Below are 26744 nucleotides of genomic sequence, written 5' to 3' on the forward strand. Positions count from 1 at the left end.
CCACCCATGAGAGAGAGACAACATGGCTTTCAGACGAGCAAATTGGCAGTTGGTCAACCCCCCCCACCTCACCTCAATAGCATTTAAAGCTTCAGACACAGAAATGGCACATACTAAGGATAGCTCATTGTGGGACTGACTCTAGTGGCTGTAATTCTGCACCAAGGCTGAATTTCAGGAAAGAGACTTCAGATACAGTATTAGGGGACCACTAAGGTCTATATAAAAGAGACTTCAGATACAGTATTAGGGGACCACTAAGGTCTATATAAAAGAGACTTCAGATACAATATTAAGGGACCACTAAGGCATATATAAGAGCATCCAAAGTGCACCATGTGATGGGACCTTAATGGTGGAGAAATCATTGCACCTATATCTAGCACTGACAGAAAGCTGCTTGGGAACCGAAACAGATATAGATGCATGTTTTCAGAGGCTTCATTCCTCTGAGAAAGCTAGTAAATTGAGCATGTATGAATGTTTTGGTGACATTTTAAAAGAATGTTTTCATCCACCTTGTCAGCTCTGTGGGATCCAATGTATTCACATAATGTGCCTTAAGGGGAGAGCTAGTGGAATAGGATAAATAGTCCGGATCGGTTTCCTTTAGGTAAGATAAAAAGTGTTCAGCCTTTACTTATTATAAACTAATGCAGATGGGCAGACATGGAGAGATGGAGATAAAGTTGTAGAGCACCTTAATGATGTGTGGCTTAGAAAAGAAAGGAACATGACACAAAAGCATCGTCAACTTCCCTGAAAGATGTTCTTGGACCTACACTTCAATTTTTAACTTTGAAAAAAAGGCCTGACGTTAACCTCGGCTTCCAGTGAGTCTAAATCTATCTGAAGTGGAGTGAAAAGAAATCAGATTAAGGAAGTCAATGCACTGTACTACATGAACTGTAGAAATACCACAGGAGGAGAAACCCACACACACACCCACACGCCTACCTAGAGGAAAATAAGGTTAATTTTTCACTGTTCCAACGTAGCTCACTCTTTGACACAGTGTACAGTAACTTTGTTTCACCCCATACAGAATGCTCTCATGCCGAGGAATGCAAGAATGCACACACAGAAATTAAAATTGACTGATACTGTTCAACTGCAATTATAATCTAGTAGAAACAACAACTTCTGCTAGCCAAGATGTCAATGCTTAATTATAACTCAAATAATAACAATGAAATAGTCAAAGTCTTTGGACAGCCAATTTCCCTAAATGTTTGTTGGTAGAGCAGAAGGCAGAGTAGTAGGGGCGTAATAGTCCAAAACAGAAGGCAGAGGAAGTCCAGCAATAAAGTGAGCATGAGTCAGTAGAAAGTTGCTGATCCCAGGTGAGAATTACTGTTCAGTGTCCTGGGGTATAAAGAGGCAGAATGTCTGAGCAGAGGTGTATAATTGAAGGAGAGAAGTTCACTGATTGGTTGATGCATCCAAAAGGGAGTCAGGGATTGCAGATGTTGGGTGTTGATATGAGGTCACTCAGAATCACGCTGGACCTCAGAAGCATCGGCTCGACAGATAGGACAGGTCCGGTTAGCCTGGAAGGAAGGAAAAATAAGGAGATAACGGTTAAACAGACCTTCAGACCTTCTCCGATTAATACATAATAGATACGAACACCACAGCTAAAAAAAAAAAAGTGTTTAAACTGTCTACTTATTGAAGGCATTTAAAAACAGTAAAATATAAAACAGGCCAGTACTGAGATAATAGAAACAAGCTCAGGGAGCTATTGTGACAGACTAGCGGTAGCATGTTGCAGCTGACTAGCGCGTTAGCCGTGCTAGTTGCTCATTATCTAAAGTAGTTCTGGTCTATTTTGCCAAGATGCATGGATGAATTTCGCTGTGCCACTTCCTATTGTGACCAGGCTTTAAAGCTGTGGTTGCACTTTATTTTTGGCGATGCTGGGCAAACATTCTATAATAATCTTTCAGCATATTGTAATTCAAATGGTCTGCACCTTCCCTTGGCTCTGTCTTCAGATAATATGGCTGGGAGACTTTGGTCAATCACAGATCATTTGAGAGAGAGATAAAGAGATAGAGAGATAGAGAGAGAAAGAGAGAGATAGAGATATAGATAGAGAGAGTTCTATTGGCTTTTCTGCGCATGCATTGCACGTGTGACAGAGATGGGGGAGGAGAGCTGCAGGAAGAGGTCTCACTCTACTTCAAATTATGGCGGGTTATTTTTGTTGCATTCTATCCACCACTGCTGCTTTAAGAGCGAAATGGAAAAGAGTTTTTACGTTTACAGTTATTCAAATAGCGGCACGTCTATTTACTCACCTTAAGCCACTTGTCTACACACTTGGCGTGGAACTCATGATTACAGGGCAAGACCCTTAGGAGCTGGCGAGACTCGAAGTCACACATACATACCACACACCTGTAAGACAAAGTACAGTTGGTACCATTTAAAACAGCACGTTGAAGAAAAATCATACCTACAGCCAACCACAGAAAACATTCCTCTCAACACAGATTTTTTTTTTTTTTTTTTTTTTAAAAAGGCTGAAAGGTACTCACAGTGTTTGCTCAGATTGATGGTTGTTGGAGTTGAACCTGTATGATGGAAGCTGTTCTATATCTGCCTTTGTTAGACCGCGGGGCTTGGCCTCTCCTAGACGTTCTGCAAGGTTCAACAGGGCCTGAAGGTTTCACACAGAAAGGAACAGTTTAGAGGACAATGTCTCCAGTTCAGGTCAAGTCTTTAAAGACTAGGAGGAAAAAATGGCTTCATTAATGAACTGTTAACATTATGTGGAAACTGACAGGGAGCGAGTGGATTTCATAATAGATGTATTAGGGCTGACAAAACAAGTTGCTTAAAAAAAACTTAAATGAAATCCTAACATATATCATGTGTTAACATTATTATTGACTGAACGTTAAGCAGTAGTCTGTCCTACCTCATAGTTCTCCACCTCTCCGTCGTCCACATCCAGCTCTAGATTAATAGTGGGGGCCACATTTGGGGGAACGGGAAGCATCGAGCTGTATGTGGTTGAAGACAAGGTGCACAAAATTTAGTAACACTGCATGCGTCTCTGGGGCATACTCGAGGCATTAAGCGACTTTGAGTTTGTGAAAAGCACTATATAAATTCAATTTATTATTATTATTATACTCAAATCTCCGGCAAATTCACCTGTGTAGTTCCAACAAACTTGAGAAAGTGAAAAATACTTACAGGAAGTAAGGCAGGAAGCTGGGGTGGTAGGGTGATGGGGGTACAGCCTGCGGAGAGCGGTAACGCCTGCTTGTGAATCGGCGAGGCATAAAGTGAGGATAGGGCTGTGAAAGCCAAGCTTGTGAATAGAGGCATAAAGTGAGGATAGGGCTGTGAAAGATGGGACAAAGAAAGGAAAATCTATTTATTCCACCGAGCGTAAAGGCTCCCCCTTTCCTCTCTTTTTTTTTTCCATAATCATATATTATAATCCAAACAAATGACGGGTAATGAATGTACTCACCACTGTAAAGAGCTCCTGCGACAGGGGGTCATGGTGCGAGAGGAACTGGAGTGGTGTGGAGGGCGGCAGGGCGGAGGGAGGCTGGTGGTGGTGGTGGTGGTGGTGGTGGTGGGCGTAGCTGAAGCCTCCACCAACTGAAAGCTGCTCTCCCAGAAGCTCAACTTCATTTTCAATCCTCTGTAGGGGCTGACGAGAAACATACTACATTATCCTTTATGACAAATGGAGAACAGCTTTAATGGTCCAACACTGATGTTTACAAGTAGTTTTGTAGGATTTTTTAGCTAAATCAGGATGGCAGATCAGATTTCATTATAATATTATTATTTATAGATAGAAGACCTATAGAAGAACTATAAAAATATAAAAAATTAAACGTACCGATCGTGGCTGTTGCGTCTGGAAAGGCAGAAACTGTGTGGGTGCGGGGAGGTGGGGCGGGTGGTGAGAGAGGTGGGGTGGATGGGGAAGCAGGAACTGAGGGTCACCGGACAGCAGCGAGGGAAAGGCATAGGGCACCGGCAAATGTTGCATTGAGCATGCTTGTAGCATCTGGAAAAAGGGTGAATAGGAAAAACAGAAAAAGACAAGAGAAACGTTTTAAATGCATGTTCTTCTCACGGTTGGGATTGTAATGTGACAAGTCAGGCCACAAGATGGCAGCCAAGACCTGGAAGATTAACAAGACCCTTTAAAACAGGCAAATGTTCAGCAGGTCTTTTCGTACTTTTTCTCCACTTTCCTTTGGAGCACTTTGATTTGTAATTGGTTAAGCTGTAACCGAGACTGCACAGCACAACGTGCACTTTGTTATTAACAAACAAACCCACACACGCCCACAAAAACGGCACACTGCTGTGTTCTTCTCACCGGGTGGTAGTGCTGTCCAGTGCTGAAGACCACACTGCAGGCAGGGACTTGTTGTTGTGAGGAACAGGTAGGGGGAAGGTGCTGGCCGTTACACAAAGGTGCTGCCAGACTGTGTGGAGGGACTGGGGTCACGGTGTAGGAGACTGGTACACTGGCTTGCTGCAGCTGGGGAGAAAACGCACCACAGTTAAGACAGACACAGACACAGACACACACACACACACACACAGACACACAAGTACGTAAATTGAACGTATTTGCAGACTAACTTGTTCATGTAAGTCCAGGACCATGGCTCCTTGCTGCGGTTGTGTTGCATGATGCTGTTGCTGATGATGATGGTGAAGGTGGTGATGGTGAGCAGCTGGGTGCAGTAGTCGTGGCGACAAGGTGGGCGGGTGGAAAGCTCGGGGCTCCTCCAAACCTGCCACTGCTCCTCCGGCTGTGGAAGGCTGACCATAGGCGCTGGGTGTGTGGGGGGGGTATGTGTGGTGTGTTGCTGGATGGGTGTTGTGGTGGTAGTTTTCATCCTGGTGCTCTGATGGCGACAGGCGAGGTGCGGGGGCTTGGGTAGGGGGGTGTTGATGGGGAGGCAAGTGACGGGTGGGTCTGGAGAGACGGCCGCGCTGACGCCTTGCTGGCGGGCTAGAGGTGGGAAGAGAGGGAGCGTCTGAAATCTGGGAAGCTCAGTTAACTTACAGTGGAGCCAAGTGGCAGACATCAAGAAATCTACTTACCTGCGTCTGTGACGAGCAGGAGTAAGGCATCTCTCCTGGTGGTAGTGCGTGTGGGGGTGAGGTTGTCTCCGACTTGGGGGTCCTGACTCCCAGGGGCGGATGGGGGGAGATGGGGTGGATGGTGGGGGTACGGATGAGGTTAGCTGTTCCAAGACAGACTGACTGGACAGCCTCTGGCGCTTTGGACTGGGGCTTTCCTCACTCTGCACAGGGAGGGGTGGAAAATGGAGGGAAAAAAATGGAAGAGAGTGAGAGAGAGGATGAGTGCTGTGGTTAGTGACCCATAGCACTCGTATCAAATCAATTTCACCATGCTTAACAGTCCCTCTAGCCTACAGTCCATACTACTGCATAGACACTAAGTTCCTTTGTGAATCATGGCATTTCCTGTATGATCCAGAGTGTGTGCTTATATGTGTGTGTGTGTGTGTGCGCTTATATGCGTGTGTGTGTGTGTGTGTGTGTGAGCGAGAGAGTGTGAGTGAGCATATTATACCACCAGTGCTCTGAGGCCCTGAGGGTACAGAGCCACGTCCTCTTGAAGTGAGGATATGCAAAAGCAAGACAAGCACTCACAGGCCCATGTGCGAGTCAAACGTACACACCCTCAACTGGAGAGCTCGACAAATACTTCTCTTGGAGACAAAGAGTCAGTAATACGCACAAAAGCAGGTTTAGACTGACTAAAGAGTTATCATATACCCTGTTTTAATCCAATCAACTCATCGGTGAGTCACTTCACTTACAGTCAAGCAGTGACTCTCACACTTGGCACTTGGTGAGGCAAGAACACACGCACGCTCATGTGTCAGTTCTTAGTCATTAGCCCCTTTCACACAGAGATTCCGCAATGAAGGTCTGTCCTTCAGCCGGCTTTGTTTATCCACACAGAACCCAGCAAAGGGAGCATATTGCCGCCCCAGTGTGTGATTTCACATAGCATCCCAGAATTCCAGGAGCAAGAGAGGCATGCCATGTAACACAACAGTGGGTATGCGTGTAGTGGGTTTGGCCCTTTACGCACCTTTAATCAACCACGTAAATCCGACCGGACCCACAAACCGCCAACTTAATGCATTGTACGAGCACAACGGTCAGTAAAGAGATGGACAGAGATGCCCCGTCTAAGTGTTTGAGAGAGGGAGAGAACGAGTGGAAGAGAAGGTGGACTATAGCACGTTTCATGTAACTCTAAGTAATAGATAACTTTGGCTACTCGGAACGCTGCTTTGTCACGTTTTGAGTCGACTCATGCATCATATTATCACATATCAGTGTTGCAATTCAATACTTTTTAAGCACCGACCGAAGTGCCTCTAAAGTATCGAGAAATGCCTCGTCATTCAATACCTAAGGAGTAAATCTCATCGGCGTCAGTGAGCCAATAAGTATGCAGCATGCTTCTACCAAGATCTAATAATGTCTGTGATTGGCCGTCTAACGTTACACGTCGTAGAGACACGCAGGAAAAACTCTACGTTACATCGATCAGGAACCGGTATCGAAGACACAGTATTGGTATCGGTAACAGTATCGGAAAAATGCTATCGATACCCAGCCCTGCTGTAGTCTGTATGCAGCTTGCCATGCCGGCTGTCCCTTTCACACAGACGTCGGTTCGGCTCCGTTACAGCTCTTCGACTACCTTTGCTGTCGCCTTAAAGAAGCAACAACTCCGTCCCCCCATTCAGTCTTCGTAACTTTCACACAGACGCCGAGGAGGCTCAAAGGCGCATCACTCCCGCCTTGAAAGCCTGTGTGAAAGGGGCTATTCTGTCTAATGCAGACCTTAGCTTTGCTCTGAGGTACACACCGGTTCTTTAAGACACACACACACACACACACACACACACACACACACACACACACACACACGTGATTCCTGCTTCCACATCCCTTCTTCGTGGGAGAGACACGTTGTTAAAGTGTGATAAAAATGACTCAGCGGCTGTGACTTTTAACGCACAGACACACACATACACAGCTCAGCAACCTTGGGAGCAGTGTGATAGCTAACAGGAAACAGCTGGAGAGCAGGCTGCAGAAACACACACACACACACACACACACACACACACACACACACACACACACACACACACACACACACACACACACACACACACACACACACACACACACACACACACACACACACACACACACACACACACACACACACACACACACACACACACACACACACACACTTATGGAAACGCCCGCAGACATGCGCAAATTCACATTCACACATGGGCAGCTGCCACTGTTTGAGCTCTACAGCCTATAACGAACAATACCTTCTGAAGCTCTTCTGAAGCTCTTTAGAAGGCAGACACTGCTGTTCTAATAAACCTGAACAAAATGTATTTTGACTGTAGGGCCAAAACTCACTGTACACTAATGACTCCATCGCTCACTTACAGCACTGGATGTGACCTGAGCTTGACCAGTTTATGGGAAAGAGCAACAATAACAATGACTTCATTTAGTCAGACTACATGATAGGAGAGGGCTGGAAAGAAGGAAGGACAATTGAACAAAAAAAGAAGTAAAGAAAGATTAAGTGTGTAAGAGGGAAAAGCTTGGGGGAGCCTCAGGGCGCACTAGGCCCTAAATGACAGAACACATTTGGGTCGCAGCGAGGGTTACACACCATGATTTTGAGTGGGTCTGTATCTTTACAGTGGTGTACATTTCCATGCCTGAGCATTTGTCTGACTGGTGCATCAGCAAGCCTGTCCCAACCCCTTCAAAGCTGTATTATATCTAAAAGTATTCAGTGCCCTTTCCATAGTTCAAAATACATTTTTGTTCTGTTCCTCTTTCTGGAGGTAATGGTATCTTTGACAGCCAGCTTTTGAATTGTGCAGTGGAATGATTGAACATTTTTGGATCCAAAGTGAACTTGTCAAACAAGGGAACTTAAAACCCAATATGAGAAAAAGGAAAGTGTAGACATACTATTTTTATGATTTGTAATAAACTGACCCTCGTTAAAAACAGAAAAGAGAAAGCCAAGACTAAGTGTAGGATGAGTCCTCCCTTGCTTAACGTTTTAAAGCCAGGCGCGCACACACACACACACACACACACACACACACACACACACACACACTCTTTCGACACAGGCTGGAGGGTACCAGCACTCCACCCACCCCACCCCCAAACCTTTCTGTTCCTCTCAACAACAACCCGACCGACCCCCCACAACCTCTGTACCAGTCTAGCCCCAACACCAACACCCTAGGGACATCTAGTGTGCCCATTTTCATATCTAAACCAGCCTCCTCCATCCCAAGCCTGACACACACACACCCCCCACCCTCCTCAAAAACCTCCTCCCATCCCCCCTTTTCCTTCCATCAGATAAGCTGAACCCCTCTTCCTCTTGCTCCCACCCAGTTTTTCCTCTGTCCTGTTCGAGAGCCCGACCTAAAATCTGAGGGGACAAGACAAGAAATTCTCACACACACACACACACACACACACACACACACACACACACACACACACACACACACACAGAGTCTTAACACATGCAGACTATTGCCCATTAGTATGAAAGTTTGATGGGCCTGTCTACCCGCGTTAGTGGTAGGGGAGCGGTGTCAGACAAAAAGTGTGTGTGTGTGTGTGTGTGTGTGTCTGTCCTCAAGCAATATGCCTTAATGTCACCTTATGTTCTAATAGAGTGCTTGTTGTGAACATATAGGCTACACACGTCTGGTCCAAACATGTTTCAACTAAAGCCAGAAAAATAAAGAAATGCTGACTCAAAACACACACACACACACACACAAAATGCACTATGGCTGATCTTACAGCACATTCTGCTGTGCTCACAATGTGAAGACCACACACACACACACCCTCCCCATTCCTCTCACTGTGTCCACATTCAGAGTGTGCACACACCAGGCTGGGCAGATATCCTGAAGCACGAGTACAGACACACCCTACAACGTTCTAGTTCACTATGTCCACATTTGGGATGTGCATCCACTCGCACATGCACGCAGTAACTGTGGCCAGCAGCTGTTGTGGCTTCGCTGTCAATGCTGGGAACCGAAAATAAAGACCGGCCCACAGCGTGTATGCTCACCTATGAAATACAACTGAGCATTAAGGTGCTCTTTTCCAGCATTCATGCCCTCAAAATTGTGCATGAATGTGCACACTGAGCAAATATGGTCATTTGCTTTTACTGATTCATTAATATTTGCAGACATGCTTCCACTAACACTCCCCCACTTCTCCCTCCCCCACTTATTTTCTTTCCATCAACAACATTTCAAAGCCCATTTTGTTTCCTCTGCCACTGTTCCTCCCTTCCTCCTCCCCCCTCCCTCCTTCGCTCCCCCCCTCTTTCCCTTCCCTCACTCCAACCAAGTCCCACAGCTGGAAGTGAAATCATTAGCAATACCCCCTCCCTGTTTTTGGCCTCCCATCCCTCTCTTCCTCCCTTCCCTCCAAGCTTTCTGCAACACCTTCCTCAGCATCCTGCCTCCCCTCTTCTCCTTCTTCACCTTCAGTAATAGCTGCTATGTTGAAAATACACAATGCAAACGTATTTCCTTAAGAATTTCAGTTTTTCTAATAAAAAATAAGCACCATCAATGGAAAAGGAAAATCATACGGTTAGTGTAGACATTGTAGTTGAGTGGTGCATGGATGTATCATCCAGTAATCAGCTGATAAAGAAGGTTGCCAATAGAGATGCACTGATTACAACTTTCTAGGCCGATTCCAATTTCTCATTGAGTTTGAACTGCCGATAACGATTTCATATTTTCTAGCCACTTTACAGCACACACAAATATTTATTTTCCATCTTTTCTTTAATAGAACATTTTACATAGAACATTTTTTGAATAGATAATCAATCGCTATGAAATAGAACTATATAAATTACTCCTGGTGTGGGAAATTCACACACATCTAAAGTGCAATGTTATGGAAGAACCATTTCCTTCTTTTCACATCCCCAAAAAAATAAAAAATTATTTATTCTTTATACTGCAAGGTCATATATATAGCCTTGCAGTATAAAGATATTTCTCAAAACACACAAACCGGCCTGTTTAAACATCAACAGTAACGTTACCTGAAAACATAAACGTCACCACTCATTTTACACAGTTCAGCAACAAACTAAACGCTGAGGGAAGATACTACGTTTTTCACTTTGGTTTTCACGATAAACGGTAGCCGTCATATTTCACGGGACCCGCGGTTTTCATGTTCCAGTTGTTGAGCCTCAGAGGGGAGAGAGAGCGCCTGAGATCAGTAGAGCAGACTGCTCTGCAGAGCCGTGTATAATTACAACTTTATAACATTTCATAAACAGCTGATTGAGCGGCGGTGCGCTGATGTTGCGCGATGTTAATCATGCGGCGCTCGAGGGCATTTGACCGGCATAAAATCGGCATATGTCAGACTGACCTGCCGGTCGCCGGTCATGGCTGATCGCTTGAAAATCGGCCAATTCCGGTCACCGGCCGGTCAATCGGTGCATCTGTAGTTGCCAAGAATGGCTATCAGCGGATTATTTAAAAGCATGGTCAGCTCCTATAATGTCCTTTCAATCAAATGAAAAGAAAGAAAAACTAAAATGAGTAGAGCAATGTGAGCACAACTGCCCAACAAACAAGCACACTTTACATTTCTCCATCCTTTTGTTTGTTTGTTTTTGGGGAGGGTGCCGACATGTTTAATGTGTATAAAATATACCATGTAAAAAATACTTCAACATTTGTGTAAAGTAGAGCAGAGTTGAAATTTCCAAACAGTGCTGTGTGAGTTTCTTTGTGAGTATTTTAGCCCTGAAAAAGACAAAGCTGTTATTCCAGCCCAAAAGCCCTTTATCTGTTAGGTTTATTTTAAAATAAATGGATGTGAATACGTTTTAAATTAAAATAATACATTTCACTTTTCTAAGAAAAATAATTTAGAATCGGCTGAACATAATTTGTGGATCAGGTTTTAATGCCTTTATAACTCATTGGAAAGCAGTGTTTCATATTTATGCATCTGTAGTAAACATATGCTTCTCAAGTACTTTTTATTGGTCAAAATATTATTAAAAATCTTATTTTTTAAGGAAAATTTTCCACATCACAATGAGTCAAAGTCTTAAGTTACTAGAGTTCATTGCCACCGCAGCACCAAAACCAGACATTATTCTGTGTGAATGCGTCTCAGTCCTTCACCCAGAGAGAAGATATCATCTAATACTGATTCATAGAGCAGCATGCTCTAAATCAGGCTGCACAATAGTGGGCAACAGAAAACAGCCATATATTTATTATGTTGTACAGTACCAGTCAAAGGTTTGGACACGCTTTTTTTTTTGAGAAAGTTGTGTCCAAACTTTTGACTGGTACTGTATGGATTATGCAACACAAGTGTAGTGTGAGGCTTACCTTATCACTTTCCTCTCCATATGCATGATCTGGGTGGCAGTGGTAGGACCCGCCAGAGGCTCCTACACAGAGAAGGCAAAAGCAGAATAGAACACAAGGTGAGACAAGCGAGACAACATTTCCCGTAAAAATCGGTAAAGCCTGGAGCTTATTATTCGCATACATTCACCACAACTGATGCAACCTTGCAGATGATTAGTCAACAATGTAATGAAATGTGTGATTTTTTTTTTTTTTATGCGATTCCATTTGGACCACAACCAATGTGCTATCGGCATAAAAACACAGACCGTTCTCTACTTTCTCGCATTTACAGTGTAAGGCACCTGTATGGATCCTTACACTGAACAAAGTCTCGTCCTGCTCTGCATGAGTTTGACTAGCATGACCTCCAGTAATAATGTCTATTATTTTACAATATATGAAAACATGTAGGTAATACCTTAGGTTGAAATGGATAGCACAATTATACCCAGGCATTGTGGGAAGACTCCTGTTTATCTACAGTACGTTTAATCCTTTTGTTGTTATTGTTCTCGTGAAACTTGGACTTAATGCACAGCAGCAAAAAACAATGACAACATGTTTGTGAGAAGGGGCGCTGACCTGCTGGCGTACAGCACAAAGTGACTGAAACACATATGGTATACCATCAGAACACACGAACACACACACTAATCCTGGATTAGAGAAGCTTTCTGATGATACCGTCGCTTGCATTACGGCAAGGACTTTTACTCTTTTGTTTTTTTTCTACAATCCTTTCATCTTTTTATTGTCTTTTCTATTCATTCTGGCTTTTGTTTTTCCCTTTGTCATGGGCACATCTTTAGCTGGGGATGTCCTCACCACAGATGGTGGCAGTGGTATACACACACACACACCAAGGGTGAGCACTCCCAAGGGCACTCCAGACAAGGCTCCCTTTACGATCAAGATCAAGAGAGCTAAACTAGAAGGGAATAGATGCACACAAAAAAAAATGCCTTTTAAAAAAAGAGCATTTTTCACCTCTCGGCTGTTTGTTTGTGGGATTTTTCCTGCTCACAGCTTTCCTCTTTGAAGAAAAGCTGTGATTGACAACAAAGAAGAGAGGGGGGAGAGAAAGAGAAAGAAGAGGCAGAGTGAGGTTTTCTAACTAAATTCCTCAATCCCTATAAAAAAGCATTTCCTCTCCAATCTCTAGAGCAGGCTAAATAAATGGATTGAAAAGGTTGAGTTAAGTAAAGCTTACAATAGTGTAGTGAATACCGGCTAAAAGGCCATTTTCACCGCGAAGCTTTGGGACGGAGTGCTGGTGAAGCATTCAGGGAACTCACCGGCTGCATGGCGTTCTTCTGTACGACACTCATTCACCGGTCACAATAGGCAAAAATCCTTCTCCCCCCTGAATATGGTTTCACTTTCGCATTGTCGAAGTCCGGTAAATTGAGTCCGAGACGAGTCATTCAGTCAGAGTCACTCTATGGAGCACAGCACAGAAGCTACAGAACCGGTTTAAAACCTTTCGATGACATCATGTTCACTGTTGGACAAACAGACTGCACACAGCACAGCACACTTAGTTTAGTTTCTACACTGCGGGCCACACGAAAAGTTGAATAGTAGGGTCGCAGTATGAATTTAAATGCGTGTGGACATTTCTTCTCCTACATCTAGGAAATTGTAGAAAATGCTAATATAGGCAATTTCATGAATATTATAAACTTAAAAATATGTTAATACTTTAAACACACACTCAGGCAGATAGTGGAGACGTATGCACACACATAACAGACACTGTAGGCAGCAGTGATGTCAATGTTGCAAATGTCGGAGGGAAATTGTAAAAAGAATGACAGAGAAGAGGATGGGTCGAGGAGACTAATAATTGTCCATTTAAAACAATGCAACTTGCTTTTAGGTGAAGAAAAAGCACATCCAACATGGACTTGTATTACCTTAAACCATCATAAGCCTTACAAACTTGTTCATTATGGACAGGCTTAATTTATAGCAGCTATTTGAAGGTGTCACCCTTTACTGTACCACTACATTGGACCATTTATTTTTTAGAGATTTTCATTTCTAGTGAAATTAACAGGATTGGCCAAGCGTAATTGTATCACTTTGCTAAGCATGGTGGAGAAAAAGAAAAACAGCTCAGAATGCGTGTGCGTGCTTTCAGCAAACTACTTTGACAGCAAACTACTTTGACAACAGATTAAATGTAAAGTTGCAATGAGATGGTGTTGGTCATAGAGGGGGGTGCAACTGTGAGCAGGGCCATTTTTTTATGCTATGTTGGCGTGACGATATGAAATATTTGGACTTAAAAGTAGGCTATGAAAAACAAAAGAGCCCTATCCTGTTGTGAAGAGTCAAAGTTATAGGTGGTATGAAGGTGAATGGCAAAAAAGTAATAAGTAATCAACCATAAATTGGCGAAAGTAAATGTGTGAATAATGAAACAAGTTTACAGACCACACAAAACCATTTCTATATTCATGCCCCAATCCCACCTTCCTAATGGCTGTATATTGCCATTGACTTTTGGAAAGTAGAAAATATTATGGACATCCATGTAGGGCTGGGTATTGTTCAAAAAACTGCCATACCAATACCGTGACTTTTATGCCGGTTCCTAAACGATACTTGTTTTCGCTACCAATTTTATAAAACAAAAAGAAATGACATTACACATTATGGCACAAATCTTTTTTTTTTTTTTTTTTTTTTCAGCTCCTACTACGTGAGCCCCGTCTCCGTGTGCAACCAAGAGTTTTTCCTGCGTGTCTCTACGGCGTGTTACATTAAACAGCCAATCTCAAACATTATCAGATCTTGGTAGAAGCATGCTGCATACTTATTGGCTCACTGACGATGATGAGATTTAATGATTGAATGACGAGGCATTTTTCGATACTCTATATTCGGCACCCAGCCCTACGTCCACGATACCCGTTCTGTTTAAAGCATGAAGCCGCTTGTTAAAAGAAAAGAGGATGTCTTGGAAAGAGGGTGAAAGACAAGGCCAGTACAAGAGTAATGGGAGGTGAGGATGAAGAGGGAGTGTGAAGGAGAGAAACGACTGGGGAAGTAATGTGGGGGACAAGAAGAAGGCAAAGTGAAGGTACAGAAGACGAGGACAAGGATGAGAGGGTGAGGGCACTGAGGAGGAAAAAGAGATGGGAAGAGATAAAGAGTGGAGGAAAAAGCATAAGGAAGACGACACAGGGGGGGGGGGAGCCTTCAGAAAGGGAAAGAGAGAGAGAGAGGGAGGGAGCAGGGTGGGGGTTGTGTCTTCCCCTCTTGACTGCTATTGATTTTCTGTAAGCCTCAGAGTGCATCAGCTATTTCTATCCATTTCCTCCACCTCACCCTCCCTTTCTCATCCCTCTCTCCCCCTCCCTCTCCGACTGCGCACAGCTCAGACACCCTCCCCACATATCCTCCTCCTCCTCACACTCTCCCATCACTTCATCACCATGCCTCCCTGCCACCGATCTATTTCCCTATCTGCCGGCCTGTCTCTCTCCCCTATATTCCTGCTGCTTTATCTCACAGCATCCACATTTCCTCGCTTTTCCTATCGCACCATCTCTGCCCATGATCTCCATCAACCTCTCTGTTGTGGTCTTTCTCTATTAAACTTCCCTTCTCGTGGAAAAACACCGGGGAAAGTGGGTGAATAGAAAGGGTGTCTGGATAGATAAGATGATAGATAAGTGACAGGCTTACCTAAATCACCAGCTGAACGGTAACAAATGGGAAAAGGACCGGAAAACCTTGTCGAATGCCGCAGAACTTGTCCAAATTTACATACAGAAAGTAAATACAATTTTAGCCAGACATATGTGTAACACACACCGATATAACGCACCTCTCTCTTCACCCCGCCTCCTGAACACATGTCACCGCACACTTCACACCCAGGCGCAAAGCAGAGTCGAGTAACAAGCTGGCACACAGGCTTAAAATAGGCGGGCATGTAACGCCTGCCCAGCCATTACCTGCCTAACACTGCTTCACACAGGCCTGATGGCAAGCATGTGTGTGTGTGTGTGTGTGTGTGCCCCTATAGAAATGGGACTGATTCTACCTCTCACCCACTTCATTGTCCTCCTCCATCTATTTATTGTTCTCTCCTTCCTCATTATCTTTCTCATTATCTTCCTCTCTGTACGGTTGCTGCTGCAGTCCTTAAGGTTGCTCCTCCATCCCGCATTTGTTCTCAAGTCTGAAAACCGCTTAATACATCACACAGAACACGCGCAGGTGGTTGCACTCCACATACTTGATCTTCAAGTTATTATGCGTATAGGCAACAGTATTGTTTTGGGAAAAATGAGAATGCACTGGAAACAAAGACACAAAAAAGTACATCATATAAATGAGAAAATAAATGCAACTGCATATCCTACCTTGACCAAACAATTACAGCTGGCTTGAATCACACATCACTACAAGTACACATAATGTAGCTGACATTAGCCAACTTTAGCCCTCTATAACTTAAGTTACCTTTAACCAGCCCAATTCTGTGAGGAAAAACAACGACGACACAGAGAAACAGAATAACTAAACATGCTTGCTGTCTGGAATTCACAAGCTTTTGTACATCCCTTCTCGGGGATTGATTGATATCATTTTTGCTGGGGCATGTTATGATGTTTTGGTACTTCTACACACTCCACACACACCTGAGCTTGGAAGAATGTATTATGTGGTTAACAGAAGCCTTCTAGAAATAAATAAAAAAAAGGCCTTGGTTTGCCTCATAACCCTGGTGTTTTTCAAAGTAAGAGTTTCTACTCCAAAATATTCCACACAAAAATGTGTTTTGCTAGATGTTATTTCACTTGGATAATTGACCTTTTGCTGTACAAAATGGTGCATGTGCAGAGTTTTACCACTAGACAATCGTTTTCACATTCATCTGCTGAAGGGGAGGAGGCTCTGTGCTCACCTTAGATCTAGTTTTAAGACGTGTACGTACGAGGACGATGTTGTGAGATCACAAGTAGTTTGAAAACCAATCTCCAAGCTTTCCTCACACCCCCAACCGGCACCGTCAGTGCCCAAGAGCCTGGGTCTGTCTGAGATATATTCCTGAGAGGGAGTTTTTCCATCGCCACTGTCGCACTGAATGCTTGCTCTTGGGGGAATTACTGGAATTGTTGGGTCTTTGTAAATTATAGAGTGTGGTCTAGACCTACTCTATCTGTAAAGTGTCTCAAGATAACTCTTGTTATGAATTGATACTATAAATAAAATTGAATTGATCAAGTGTGCATTGCAGCGCACACAAGTGTGATATGGACAACTTAAAACCTCTACTGCGCTGAGAAAGGTCTTTTTAGTGAAATGAGACACATCTCGTGTCCTGCAGTTAAACTTTTGAAATGAAAATATTTGCATCATATTCTCAGATTCAATGCACACACACACACACACACACACAAAAATAAAAGTCTTTGGCAACTCCTAAAATGAACCCATTTAATCTCTGACTCTAAGTCATTGGGTTATATTTTTGGTCACAGAACCGAGAAGCTGTGCAGCAAGTTAGCGAGACAGATGCTAATCCTAACAAGCTGGTTTACACTGTAGGGATACAAAACACGGATACATTAAAAAATAAATCCTTCAAAAACGTTTAGGTTTTCTAACATGTTCTCCAGGCTCCAAGTGCTCGATAAACACCAGCTACTAGAGTATTGCTGCTGGTTGATGTTTCAGTGGAATAGCTCTACTAAAAACATTTGATCTCTTGCAGTAACAGAATAATGTTTCTACGGTGACGTTATTCCGTATGTATGCATTGGCAAGGCGTGTGCACACACACACACACACACACACAGGCAGTAGGAGGTACATGAACATACTGCCTCACACTCCTTACTCCATCACTCCTCCTCCTGTCCTCACTATCTCCCTCTCCTCCTTATTCCCAATGAAAGAGAGAAGCCAGCTGAGAGGGAGTGTTGGAGAAGAGAAAGTCATGGACAGAGTGGTAGACACAGATGACCGTCCTAATTCTCTTCTTCCATCATAAATCTCAACACTAGCACCACAAAGTGAGCTATCAACTCATTAAAACTACATTTTGAGGAGCCGAATGGAAATAACTTGTAAGAAATGTACTTGTGCTGTGACTTTGGGGCAACCAATGCACAATGTGTAGCCCCCAGGATCAATGGCAGTACATACAAAATAATAATTTATTCTGAATTTGAGATCATTATTCCTTAGGTATTCTTCATTTTTGGCTTAATAAGCGACCACAGATACTGCACTACATGGCTGTATGATGCTAATAATAAAAAGGTGTAACTCTATTTAGATGAAGAAATACCATAGCAAAGACACACCAGTGTTTCCCATGCATAGCTTCTACTTGGGTGCACCGCCTATGTAGATTGAGACCCGCCCAGGTCAAACAATTACATTTTCCCCCCCAATCAACAATGTATTTTTTACAGTGCACAAAGACCAGCGGCCTCCAGCCCCTCACCCCTTGTGAAGTCGCGTTCCGTGTGCACGACACGCGGAACGCGTCAACACTTCACTTTAGGCTCAGAGGCTATAGTTAACATGCGGCTGGTGGTCTTACCGTGGGATTAACTGTATTAACAAACCGTAGAAATGCCGTGGCCACACCGCTGCAGAAGCACACGTTGAGTTTAAAAAAGTTAAAACAATACTGATCTTTGCTATCAATGTACTTTTATGTTTTGATGTATTCGCAATGTATGCTTGTACAATACAATACACCCTGAACGTCATTTATCAGAGTCTGGTTTTTACCCGTCTCCTCTACTCCATATATTTATAACAGAGCTAACCGTTGCTAACTGAGCCTTCTCCGTGCCTGAATCCATTAACTCTATTTATGGACTTGAGCCTGAATAAAAGAGATTTTATTAAGGGGACTGTAGAAGTTTTAAACTACAACTCAGAGGTGTTTGAATGACAGAAATATTCAGATTAGATCTTAGTGAATGCAACAAGGACATGTATAGTAGCCTACAAAACGATGTGTTTACGATCCCCAAAACAGGGATTAAAAACACTTTAAAAAACAAAAAATGATTAGCTAGCCTATGTCTTATGATTTAACAGGAATTAGTGTGATCAGTGGCTTTTTTACAACAGGTCACCTACATATGTCGACTGTCTGAAAAGGTTAGTTAAAAATCAGTGAATTTAAAAAGAAGGAAAGAAGCAAGTAGTATGTTAGAAATAGTCCTTTTGCCAAAATACAACAAAAAAGGCGTGCTTTCTTACAAATACAACTCTACTCAGACTGGCAGTCGGATATTCAGTCCATGTACATGTGCAGCTCGCTTTGCATAGCCGTTACAACAGAGGCAGAGAGAGGACAACAAGAGGGGGAAAATAGGGAAGGACACAGACAGGGGTTATGTTGAAACGACAAGAAAAAGTTGTTGGGACACAGAATTGCTACAGAAGAAACCGGAGCCTAAATGCAAGCGTGAGAGAGCAGTGGCTTGTGAGAAGTGAATCATCTTACTTAGACTTGATAAAAAGGGGTTAATGACAGCACCGCCATAGATTCCTACAGCATAGGTTTTGACAGAATAGTATAAAAGGTAATATGATGTTTACAGTCCAGTCAGTGAGAGGCTGTAAGAGAGAGCTCTAAACAACACAAATCCAGCTACCTGAAGACAAACTCCTTCTGAACTACATCCAGTAGACATCGGAACCATGGTTTTGCACCCATGTCATTACTAGGATTGGACATCGAGAACCGGTTCCAACTTAGAAACGTTTTAAAAATTACGATTTCTGTGGCCGGGTTGGTCTGTTGGTAGAGCAGGCGCACATATATAGAAGTTTACCCCTCGACGCGGCGGCCGCGGGTTCGACTCCGACCTGCGGCCCTTTGCTGCATGTCATTACCCACCTCGGTCTCCCCAGTTTCATCTCTTCATCTGTCCTGTGAAAATAAAGGCCAGTAAGTGGCGCTCTAGTGTGGCTTTATTTTTTTACGTTGAATCGAAGAATAGATAAGAACCTCCTTCTCCTCATTTCCTCCCCCTTAACTCCCCACTTAACATTCATTCATGCATTTCTCACACATACTTTTACCTACACTCAAACAATGCCTCTAGTCTCAGTTCCAACCACCTATATCCCATTCTCTACTGTGCGTCCATCTGCTCCCAGCCAATCACTTTCATCTTTCTCTCTACAGCCAGTGTCTCCCAACTCCTCTCAGATTGCACTGCACACTCAACTGCTGTCTGAAGCATGCGTCCACTTTGTGCTTGGCTTACAATATTACTCATGACGTCCTGTGTCTCCACCACAGTCTGCGCAAGACCACCAAACAGCCTCCATTTGTCATTTTTTACTTTGCTTCAGTGTAATCACCCCTCCTTCATCAGTTCTCTGCACCTGACCTTCCTACATCTCATACACTGCACATCCTCCCAACATCAACTCCTATAACTGCCTAATCCAACCAAGGACTTCTTTAACAAGCAGTTACACACCAACCAGACGGCCGACCATCGGCAGAAAAGCCAGTCGGACTGATCAGTCGGGTCCCTGAGGTCCAAAAAACTGCCTCAGAACACAGTGAGGCTACATCGACTTAAGTGAACGCTCTGAGCGTGCGCAAAACGTAATACGTCTCCATAGCAGCAGGCGGCGCTACTCTGTATTGTTGCCCAAGAAATGAAAACCGGCAGCTGAATCTGTCTTCATTTCAGACTAACAAAGGTCAGTTTAAAAGATTTGTCAGATTTTGAGAGACTCTAGTCACTCTCATTCCGCTAGTCATTTCCGGGTGAGTCCCGACTGCCCCGTCTCCGACTGAAGATGTCAGGTCGGCCAAAATGAAGGCCAACAGCCCCTCAGACGGACGATGGCATGGAACACACCAAACAGACTCGGCCGATTATCGGGTTGGTGTGTCAGCGCCCTAAAGCTGACTTTCCTGACCCTTTTCCAGTTCAGTTTTGGCACTGACTGGCCTTAGTTAAGGCTTTAAGTTAGGCTACATTCTCTCTTCAGAGCCCATCCATTGGGATTAAAGCTAATTTGAGATCAAGGTCCTCTACCCCAGAATCTTCTCTTGCTAACCAAAGTGACTACTTTGTTGTTTATTTCGAGTGACAGAGTAGCAGGGAACTTCTGCTACCAGGTCGATCCAAGTGAAAGAGTTTGTCTTTAAACAAGGCGGGGGGGTTGCCTGGGCGACAACACAAAAGGGAAGTAAAAAATAAATTAAAAAAACAGAGTGCATGTTTCCACTTCTGTTGCAGACAGAAGGATGGAGGGGATAGGAGTGGAGTGGAGTGGAAGGGTAAAGGTAGAGTGGCAGGAGTGTCTGCCCGTCTAATGCTTTGGGCAATCCATTAAAACGATCCCTCCATTAGACAAATAAGGGAGGAGGCCAGAGAAAATGGACCGGAGGGGTACAGAAAGGGTTGACTGATCCAAAGGGGAGGGAGACATTAATGTGGCTAAGAGAGGACAGGCTGTGACAGAGGTCGGTCAGAATCAGGATAGGATATCAACTGCTACAGTTATACCCTTGGACCAATTTGGCAGCAGTTTTATGCATTTGGTGGGAACTCAAGTACTTCTACATTTTCTGTGCTTCTCTTTTGCACCTTAAGTCTAAATTTTGCAGACATGTGCTCTAAGGAGTCTTTTTACCTCTTAAGACATGATAATTCCCTTCAAATGGTAAGCGAAGTCATCTGAACAGTACATGAGATAGAATGTCAAAAAGAAGAAGATAGAAAAAAAGTGAGCACTACAAACTGTATAAAACGAGCTTGAAAGAACAAGGCACAAAAAGGGGCCAAAAGATTTAGAATAGATGACTAGAGAGAGAGAGGGGAGGGATTGAGGAGTACAGGATATTATTAGCTTTCATGCCCAACGCAGGTGACTAGCACAGGAAGAATGGTCTAAGTATCTCTCTCACTCTCAACAAGCAGGGCCCTTTCTGGATATAGAGAAAAGGTCTAATAAAAGGTGTGTAGTGCTGGGAAAGGTCCAGCTAACCAGCTGCTTCACTTGTGTAAGAGAATATTCTTCCTAGGCTTTCTTTTGCTAAGTTAACAATATAAATAGAACTCAAATGCTGTGTTTTTTATTTCAAAATGAAGCAACTGCTTCACTTTTGAAGCACTTTTCACAGCCAATAAATGAAGCATACCCTTTATGTTTTTGCACTTTTGCTACAGTTAGACTTTACTTACACAGAGTATAAATACAAATGTATACACACCTATATTTTTTTTCTGTATTACTGTTCTTTTGTGGGCTTTTAGGTCTAATTGAAATTAATCTAGATAATGACTGAGTGTCTATAGAATTTCGAGCCAGCGCCTCCCCCTCTAGATCGAAATCCATTTGGATGGAAATACAATACAGTCATTCTATCCATTGATTTATGCTATCCTACATGTCATAGCCAAGCTACTATGACAGACTATGGGTCATAGGTCATGGCAGACCGATAAACTCTGCTGATGACTAGTTCGCCGTCTGTGGTGATGCAGTGGGACACTGAGCTCTACTTTTATACCATTTTTTTAAATCCCAGTTCTTCCTGGTCTCTGTTTCCAACCCTCAAACCCAGCAAAGCTAGATATATAACACACATATTGCTACACAACCTAGAGGCTGGCAGTCCAGAAAGGGCCTTTGCTTGTTTATGTATGTTCCGCTGTTTTTTTTTTTCTTATTCTCATTCTCCCAGACAGGTAATTCCAGTCCCCATATACAGTTGCTCAGTCTCTTGTGTTCTCATGCATGCAGACACATTTTGTTTAAAAGGCATCAGTAAAGACACTGATTGTAAAGTGTGACTGTAAGTGATGCTGTCAGGGTGGAATTTGGACTGGTAGAATATTGTTTTGTGCTTTCATATACAAATTAGATTAATGCTACTGTGTAGTTGAAGTCTGTGCATGTTAAATTATGCCAACATAGATAAAGAACAATATGTATGCCAACATGTATTGTAGAATTAGCATGAGTAGTCACTCTGCTAAAGGCAGAGCAAAACAATCCCTGAAATGTTTTAGATGAGCAACTAATTATTCTTAAACTAATTTCATTTAGCCCTTACATGTTGATGTATATACTTTGAAGAAATGTGTCTGTGACTTGCACTATGATTTGTACATAAGGAAATGTATAAAAAAAAAAGTAAGTTAAATCAATTTTCTTTTAGCGTTTTAATTTCTTTCATTCTGAAATTACCACTTAAAAAATATTCCGCAAAACACCGCAGGAGACAACTACCAACCAAGCATTTTCCTAACCTGAGAAGCCTGTTAGGTGTGCTGAAAGAAAAGCTTTCCCATGGCCTCGCTGAATGTGAAACTCTAGCTGCGCTGTTTCTATGTTGTGTGGTTCAGTGCACTGAATTGGCTGTGTCGGAGTGACCTCACTCATGTGTTCTACACCCAGAACCGGTCCATGCACACTCGCTAAGATTTCAGGCCACAAAGCAAAGCCCCTGCGTTATCTATCCATGTTGTACCTATACCTAGCTTAGACAAAGATAAGCATGTTCACACTGTAGACTTGTTACCTAGCTACATCAATGTTTGTGTAGTTGACTAAAAGTAGACGTGCCACAGTGCCTTAAGAAACACGTCATGGGTAACTGCACAGCAGTTCAATAAGCTTGAGGCTACCCCAGACTGCTATTTTTCATTTACCTACTGTATGTGCAAACTGTGCACCACATCCACACTGCAGCTGTGGCAAGCACATAAAACACCCCGTCTAATTAGAATGGAACAAATGTGTTCACACATGCAGATACTTTTGTCATGCCATGCCTACCCCCCCCCCCTCCCTCCCTCCTCTCAATATGCCTCTAAAAACCTCCCCGAGGTATTTAACACCTCGACTTCAATCACTTCAAATTGGCGCTTATGTAAAGACAAAAGTCAAATAAAAACGTGCTGTGCGACTCATCTACCTATCATGATCGAGGGTACACTACAATACACAGTCAGTGACAATGACAAGTAGGGACATTTACCTGCCGCCGGGATGCGGTGCGCTCCGGGAACCGAAGGAAGCCTCTGAGTGCCGGGAGAGGAGTTACTTCCTGGGGCTCGCGGCTGGTTCTCCGGGTGGTTGCTGTGAGCTCCAAGTGGTGCGCAACCGGCACCGTGTTGCTGCTGTGGATGTAGTTGCTGCTGCTGCTGCTGCTGCTGGTGGTGGATGTGATGATGGTTAGATCCCATGACTCCGCTGCCGGTAATTACATTGCCATTCCCACCACCGTACTGTTGGTAATATCCAGACCGAGAACGCGATCGAGTCCTTGGGGGCTCCATGGCCATTTGGTGGGGGTGAAGTGGATGGAAGAGAAAAGAAGAGGACGCGGCTGGGGACTGCGGCGGAGAACCGTTGGTGGAACCGGGCTGCACAAAGCCCCTAGCGCCGCTATGGCTGTAACTATAGCCCCCGAGTCCTCTGCCCCCCTCCGCGCCCCCGTACTCTGTTCGCTCCGCCGACTCCGCCGCCCCCGCCTCGTCGAATAAATCAGCCCCTTTAGGGACAGGCTCCGGGGTGGAGGGCAGCCGGGGGCAAACTCTAGGCTCCTGAGTCGTTGGCTGTCCAGCGGCTGCGATTGGCATTTCCTTTTGGGGGATTTCCTCGGTTTCTTTTTTTCTGCGTTTTCCTCTCGTTTCCTCTCACAGAAGAGCTTTTAGTCACTGTTTAAAAATACAAAGTTGGAGAGTGGCTAACAGTTAAACTGGGCTCTTTGTCACTGTTCACACAAACACTCAGTGTCAACCGTAATTGCTTATTTAGAGAAGCATGTGTTTCCAACTTTGAGGTAGCTACTTCCCTCAAGCAAAGATCCTCTACACTAAACCGACCGTCTCTGTCTCAAGTATGTCAAGTGAAGTAACGCTAACGTAACTAAACACAGCGTGACGTTAAATCCCCCAACTGGTTCAACAACTAGATAGCTAAACATCGTCTACTCGACATATCGATATTCTCGCGTTTTTAACTGAAACACAACTGTGGCCGTGAGTCGGGTATACTGTAAAAAAACAAATATGTAACTACTCTCAAATAATAGCAACAATAAATCTCATGGTTCAACAGCAACGTTTAGTTTATAACAACATAGCAATGAGTAACGTTACGGCCATGGCTCGCTAGCTCACAGGAAGCTAACGCTGGGGGGACATGCTAACGTAAATGCGCATAGCATTGCATACTGTGGTAAACGCGTTATTCCGTTTATTCTAGCCGTACAACAACCTTGTTAGCATACCCGGTCGCTTTCTCATAACTATAATCCCCTTACTGAGTTTAAAGCAACTTTGTCCACTTTAAAAAACATTTAAACTTGTTTTGCAAGTCTGCGTAATGTCGTTCACTAGCTTGGCAAGCCAAACCAACCCCTCCTCCTCCACCGACCAACACATAGAAAACCCCCGTAGCTAGCCACCCACGCCTCGAATCCCTTTAAATTGCTTGGTTAATGTTAACAAAACAAAACTGCTTTAAAAAAAAAACGTATTCGGTTTGATTTCATTGAGTTAAGGTGACCCGGTAATGTTTCCCCAGAAACAGGGGCAAAGCGCACAGAGAAAGATAAAAAAAAAAGTGGTCAACCTAAAATTACAAAGGACCACAGCTAAAAAGCCTCTGAGTCTACCACTGAAATCCGGTCTAATTTCCCTGCCCTGATAAGTTTTTTTTCACAACAACTTACCTACAATGCGCTCTCATCGACGGTACTCCTGACTCGGATCTGTCGATAATATGGTGAGCCCAGCGTGTGTGTGCGCCCAGTGTTCGCTTGGTTTCAGCGTGAAATGTGACAGACCGTCAACGCTCAAGTCGGATTTCACCAGGCACGCCCAATCGATACCAGAACACAGAAAACGTTTGTAGTTGCTTTTAGCATACACCTCTCCCACACATTCGCCGTGAACAAATGAACACGAAACTATATTTAAAAGTGTTTAATGTGGTTTGTTTTAGTTCACTATGCTTTAGAACCACGAGTTTACTGGCAATATGAATTAGTTGAGGATCGGTAATCGATTATGTCTCCTGTTAAATCAGAAGCTGCGGATAGCAGAGAGGCAGGCTATACGGGGCTTTAAATTATTTATTTACAAATACCAAGCCTACCCATTGCAGCTGTTTCTTCTGGAGCCAAAAGTTCGCTTCGAGAATAAGTATGTGCTGTGTTTGCAGAAGTTGCATACCATTTTACAGTGTCTAGAAAACAAAACAGAGACAGGAAGAAAATAAAGAGTGACCAAATTGGTTTATTTAGCCCACGTCTGATATAACTTGTCCTAATTCAATTTTCACCATCAAGGGTAAAAGAGGTTAGTCTGCTTGTGTGACCTTGTGCTTGTGAGCCACATTTCTCACGGATAGAACAAGTTTGTGCATGTGTCATCACTACACACCAACAGAGCTCATTATGTTCCTTATATTTAAATGTGTTGGAATAAAGCAATTTCTCACATTTTCCAGCAATGAAGAAGGCGAGAGAGAGCACTTTTGTGGAAGGCTTTTTGTGTCAAAGCTCAGGATATGGCCTGTATATGAAACATTTCTGACATAAACTAGTATAAATAATGTGTAGTGTTGATATTCAATGCACCCTCTGTGTGGGTGTGAGGGGTGTGATGGATAGCATGTGAAAGGGAGCATGTATGTGATCTCTGTCTGTCCTCTCTCTCTCTCTCTCTCTTTCTCTTAGAGACACACACACACACACGCGCGCACACACACACCTAAACCCATCCCAGTCATCTCACCTCCCATATATTCCCTTGGTCTTGTTCTCTCATTTCACACACTCTCATCCCCAACCCATCAGCACCACTCCTAATACACAAATACACCCAACACACACATACACACACATTCTCTCCTCATTACACCCCCTTTCCCTACTTTGATGATATGCAAATATCCCTCCCACCCTCCTTGCCGCCGCCCCCCCCTCCCCTCTCCCAAGCAGCAAGCCTCCACACACACACACTCACACACAGGCTAATGCGCTGTGGCAGCGTCCACAGACAGGCTGGGAGGATCAATTTTTCACCCAGTGTGCTACCGATATTCATATGATAAGGCCACAGAAGACAGAGGGAGAGAGAAGAGAGAAAGGTTGGGGGGGAGGGGGGAGAGGACAGTGGCAGAGATGGGGATAAGGAAAATGGCAAGTGGGTGTACTGAAGG

General features: G+C 43.7%; 1 protein-coding gene across 2 annotated transcripts; it reads right to left on the bottom strand.

Annotated features, from left to right (window-relative positions):
- Positions 1-236: 236 nt before the first annotated feature.
- Positions 237-25360, bottom strand: rnf38 (ring finger protein 38). 2 transcript variants are annotated; one of them, XM_028564684.1, is made up of 13 exons: positions 25252-25360; positions 23551-24232; positions 11523-11584; positions 5098-5300; positions 4630-5005; positions 4361-4525; positions 3872-4042; positions 3491-3667; positions 3208-3311; positions 2927-3011; positions 2544-2665; positions 2304-2403; positions 237-1550 (listed from the first exon to the last, which is right to left on the bottom strand). In XM_028564684.1, exons 2-13 carry the CDS (start codon positions 24152-24154, stop codon positions 1488-1490), a joined length of 2232 nt encoding a protein of 743 aa, XP_028420485.1. In that variant the 5' UTR covers positions 24155-24232; positions 25252-25360; the 3' UTR covers positions 237-1487. The 2 variants fall into 2 exon arrangements, with proteins under 2 accessions (XP_028420485.1, XP_028420478.1); XM_028564677.1 differs by having other exon boundaries at positions 3491-3676.
- Positions 25361-26744: the final 1384 nt, after the last annotated feature.

Source organism: Perca flavescens, chromosome 2 (assembly GCF_004354835.1).
Source record: "Perca flavescens isolate YP-PL-M2 chromosome 2, PFLA_1.0, whole genome shotgun sequence".
Lineage (NCBI taxonomy): Eukaryota > Metazoa > Chordata > Actinopteri > Perciformes > Percidae > Perca > Perca flavescens.